The sequence below is a fragment of the Marmota marmota genome, unplaced genomic scaffold, assembly GCF_001458135.2.
Source record: "Marmota marmota marmota unplaced genomic scaffold, marMar, whole genome shotgun sequence".
In the NCBI taxonomy this organism is placed as follows: Eukaryota; Metazoa; Chordata; class Mammalia; order Rodentia; family Sciuridae; genus Marmota; species Marmota marmota.
The window spans coordinates 2,939,221-2,944,205 of record NW_026000130.1 but is presented as its reverse complement, the minus strand read 5'-3'; the positions used below and the strand labels follow the sequence as shown (position 1 = coordinate 2,944,205).

The 4,985-nt window shown below is 54.3% G+C and overlaps 1 protein-coding gene across 1 annotated transcript in view; it reads right to left on the bottom strand.

Annotated features, from left to right (window-relative positions):
• The window catches only part of Tpst2 (tyrosylprotein sulfotransferase 2), a 42,975-nt gene extending 39,097 nt beyond the window's left edge, over positions 1–3,878 (bottom strand). Inside the window, exon 1 of the mRNA XM_015500229.2 lies at positions 3,600–3,878. Coding sequence (XP_015355715.2) covers positions 3,600–3,763 — 164 coding nt within the window. The 5' untranslated portion in view covers positions 3,764–3,878. The remainder of the gene's footprint in view (positions 1–3,599) is intronic.
• Between the last annotated feature and the right edge of the window lie 1,107 nt (positions 3,879–4,985).

Below are 4,985 nucleotides of genomic sequence, written 5' to 3'. Positions count from 1 at the left end.
GTGAGTGAGGCGGGGACCTGGACCAGGGAAGGTGGGACCCTGGGACCCAGAGAGCCTGGGAAGGGGATAAGCTGCCTCCTGAGGGGTTCCAGCAGTGGGGAGGGGGAGCATCGGGGGAGTGCAGACAGACAGACGGACAGGGAGCAGAAGAACATTAATAAATAATATAACAACCACAGACGTTTACGGAATGGTTTCTACATACTGGGCCTTATGATGGGTCATCCCGACAGACTTTGCTTTCAAATCCTCTCTCACTCCCAGCTGGGTGACTTTGCACCAATCACTTAACCTCTCTGTGCCTCAGTCTGTTCGTCTCAGAGGACTGCTGGGAGAACTAAACAAAGTACCTCAGTGCCTAGGCCAGCGCCTGGCACCCAGCGAGCCCTGTGATAGCAGCTGCCTTCTGACAGGCGGGAAGCTGAGGCTCAAAAGGGACAGGCTCAAGATTCCAAAGAGCCTGGACCCCAGGGCCTTAGCTTCCTCCTGGCATCAGAGTACGCGCTTTGCCACCGTCTGCTCCCATCCCACATCCCCAGGAGGTACTGGTACCTCTATTTTGCAGAGAACAATGTGGTCCCCAGCGGGATGCGGGCTCCTGAGCGGAGCAGCAGGTTCTAACACAGGCCTGCGTCCCCTCGAATACCACCCACCCTACTCGCTCTCTGGCCACAGCAGCACTCTGGGTCAAAAGTCCGGTCGATGCAAGAATTCACTTGGCAGACGGGCTGGCCGCCTGCCACTAGAGCAGGCAGGATCGGATGAGGCGTCCCCTGAGGCCAGCAGCCCAGATGCTCCCCGGGCGCATGGGCACAGCCCTCCCAGCTCTCCCCTGCAGTTGCTGGGGCCTGGTCCGGCTCTCGGGGCTGCTCTGAATGAATCACCCCCATGATCCTCCCCAGGTTGCAGCCGGGGGTGCAGGAGACCTAGGAGGGGACGAGCAGGGGGGCCCCTGGGACCTCTGGAACCACCCAGGAGGGAGGATGTGTCTGCACACAGCAAGGGACCTGCGGGCAGCAGGAACAGGCAGCAAGAGGGCCAGCCAGGGGCTGCTGCCTCCCAGGGAGCCTCCGCAATGCCACATGGCCAGCGAAAGCCACCAAGCCACACCGGAAACCCAGAAAGGCACATTCTGATCACTAAACCCGGCTAAGCCATACTGGACCTAGTGCATTTGCTCCAAATTCATGTGCAGAGCCACACAGACAGTGTGCTTGGCCGGCCTTCCTGGTCCTCAGGCACCCTCACATCTGAGCGCTAATAGGCCCATGCCCATTCCCCAGTGGACACACTGAGGCCCAGAAAGAGGCAGTCCCTTGCCCAGGGCGTCCTCACTGTCATCTCCCTAGATTCTACATGGCTTGCTTTCTTTCTTTCCTTTCTTTCTCTCTTTCTTTTGGTACTGAAGATTTAACCCAAGGGCATATTATCACAGAGCTACATTCCCTAACCCTTTTTATTTTTTGAGACAGGGTCTCACAAAGTTTCTGCAGCTGGCCTCAAACTTGGGAGCCTCCTGCCTCAGCCTCCCCAGCTGCTGGGATCACAGGTGTGCACCACCACAACTGGCTTGATTATTCTTTTTTTTTTGGTACCCGGGATTGAACTCAGGGGCCCTCAACCACTGAGCCCCATCGCCAGCCCTATTTTGTATTTTATTTAGAGACAGAGTGTCACTGAGTTGCTTAGTGCTTCGCGTTTGCTGAGGCTGGCTTTGAACCCTTGATCCTCCTGCCTCAGCCTCCTGAGCTGCTGGGATGACAGGCATGCGCCATCGCTCCCAGCAATTATTTTCTTAATAATGCTCAGGAATTGAGGATTCAAAAAGGGCAAGATTGCAGAGCCGAATACAAGCAGGCAGCGTGGACACGGTGTCCCTCCCAAATACCTGGCTGGCTGCTGGGAACCTGGATGGTGAACAGGGGTGTTGGTTTAAGTGACTGACTCGGCTGACAGCAGGGTGACCCTTGAGGAGAACTGACCACCTTCAGGAAACTTATTCCTCCGTGAAAACGCAGAGTCTGACCTGAACCCTTCCTCGCCTCACTTGACGGGAAGAGCACAGGGACTGGTGGGGAACAGACGCCCTGAGAGGGGAGGGGGGGGGATCTGTGGGGCCGGCACCCACACACACGTGTCTGGAACTGCTCATCTCCAGCCTGGGGTGGCACCTCTAGAAACAAGACGTGGGCCCCTCTTGGGGGCCACCTCCTGTGGCCAACGGGGGAGTCACATTCAGAGTGAGCACGGGGGTCCACCTATGGTACAGGCAGGACCAGGCTTGAGTTCAGGGCCGAGAGACAGGACTTAGATGACAGGCTAGGAAACCCAGCCAGGGTCTCCTGGTCTCCATAAGCCTCAGCTGTCGGGGGGCCCCAGGATGCCAGGAGAGAAGAGATCTGAGCAGTTCCCATGTTCCCTCACCCCCCCTCCCACGTTGTACCCCAGGTCCTCACTCCCTCCCCGAGAATGAGCAAGCACTGGCTCTAACTGGGAGGAATGGGAGCGCACATATATCTCACTTAATCTCTCTGCACAGGCTTCAGCCAGACATCAGGCCCACATTCTAGGTGACAGGCAGGACATCCCTCATCCTGCTAATGAGGCACTTAATGGAATGTGAATTAGAAAATAATCTATAACTAACACATCAAAGTCAGTAATGTCAAGGATTCTGACTGCTTAAGAGACTAAATTTATTTAAGATTCTCAGAAACTTCGTGTGCTGCTGGAAAGAATGTAAAATGGTGCAGCCATTTTGGAAAAAGTGTGGCTGTCCCTCAAAAGGTCAGTCACCCTATGACCTAGCAATTCCACTCTGAGGTTTAGATACCCAAGAGGATTGAAAACATGTACACACAATGACTTATACATGAATGTTCACAGCAGCTTTGAACAACCCAACTGTCTGTTAACTGATAAAGGGACAAATAAAAGATGGCTAATAGCAACACGATGAAATATCATACAGCCATGAAAAGCAACAAAGTACTAAAACAAGAAAAGCAATGAAGTACTGCTAAGGGCCACAAGGGGTAAGCCTTGGAAACATTATCCCAAGTGGAAAGCACCCATCCCAAAAGGCCACACAGTGTTCACTCCATCTATAGGGAATGTCCAGCACAGGCAAATTCAGACAGAGAGGAGATCGTGCTTCCAGAGATAAGGACAGAAGAGCAGAGCAATTATTTTGGGGATGATGAGACTGTGGTTAAATAACGTGGTGGTGATGGTTGCACAACTCTGTGAATATCCTAAAACCTGCCAAGTGCATAATTGAAAAGGGTGGACTGTATGGTATGTATTACATATATTAAGCAAATAAAAGCACCATTGGGGTTTGATGGGGAGGAATGATGCATAAACGAGGGGACAATTCCTTTAGAAGAGGCGACAAACCCAATTTTGCACTCACGGAAATCGATGCTGGGGATGGGGATGACTCACCCGGGCCACATCACTACTAGACCAGGTTTTCACACCTGGATCTGTCCAAACTCAGAGGTCTGGCCTAACCATCAGACCACCCGACTGAAATGAAAGGCATATGGGCCAGGAGACAGGAAGGGGGTCCGCAGCCCAGTCCAGGAGAGACTCACAAAGGAGCTGATAAGGAGGGAAGGGAAGTGCTGCCTCTACGCAGATGGGGTTCAAAGCAGGAAGCACTTGTCAGGGCACAGCCAGAGGAGACTTCCAGGAGGCGGTGTTGTCCAAGGGGGCTTCTGAAGGATGAGGAGGAGTTCGCCAGCCCCTTTCCCAACATCCCTACAGCACAGGAAGTCAGGAGGAGGACGGTGAGCGTCACCTCTCTCTATCCCACCTGTGAGTCCTAGGGCTACAATCATGTGACCTTCCCAAGCCTTGGTTTCCCCATCTGTAAAACGGGATGGGGCACAGTGATAGGTATAGTGCCATTTAAGGATTCCATCCTCCCTTCGAGGGGGATGGGCCTCTGAGTGGGAAAGTCAGACCTTGATCTCTGCTCACATAATAAATGACTTTGCCAGGTCAGGAATGCCAGCCTTGGTGACCGTGTCCCCCTTGCTCTGCCACCAATCCCGCCTTCAGGAAGCACCTCTGTCAGGCTCACAGCGAGAGGGAGAGGCTACCCGGGACTGGGATAGGGAGTTTCCTCCGGCCAAGTTCGGGACCCCCCTCGCGAGTGACCTCCGAGTCCACCAGGGCTCCCCTTCTCCGAGCTCGGCGCTCCGCTCCCCAGCCAGCAATTTCCGCCCCCCGCGCGCCTCCACTTCTGCCCCGCCGCGCTACTCGGCGGCCGCAAGTTAACTTCCACGCGCCCAGGCGGCCGCCTGGNCTCGTAGCGCAGAGGAGGGTCAGGGGCGGGCCTCTGCCCTCTCGGCCCGGGAGCCGGTCTGCAAGCTGTTGCGTCCGCAGCCAGCTCAGCGCCTCTACCTCGAGCGACGGGGAAGGATCACCAAAAAGTGGTGTCGAGGAAAACACTAGAGCCAGACAGGGTGCGTTTGTGCCACTGTTTGTGTAAAACAGAAATAAAAGAGGTCGGGTTCAGAGGAGTAGTCATAGCGTCAGTGGTTACAAGGGAGGGGCGACGTTACCCAAACATCGTCACGCCCCACCCTCGCCCCAAGATTTGGCAAATTTGGGGTGTTGCAACTGGACATGTGGCAAGGGGGACTACTGACTAGGAGAGGATAGAAAGCCTGGGTTTCTACAGTGCATAAGACAGCCCCCCCCCCCCACACACACACACACACATACATAGAACTATCCAGCCTAAAACATAAATAGTGCAAGAGTTCAAGAAACCCTGACATGCAAGAATGAAATAAAACTCGTGGCTAGCCAGGCGTGGTGGAGCACGCCTAATCCCAGCGGCTGGGCAGAGGGAGGAAGATTGCAAGTTCAAAACTGGCCTCAGCAACTTAGCTAGGCCCTAAGCAACTTAGAGAAAACCTGTCTCAAAATAAAAAATAACAATGAAAGGGCTGGAATGAGGCTCAGTGGTT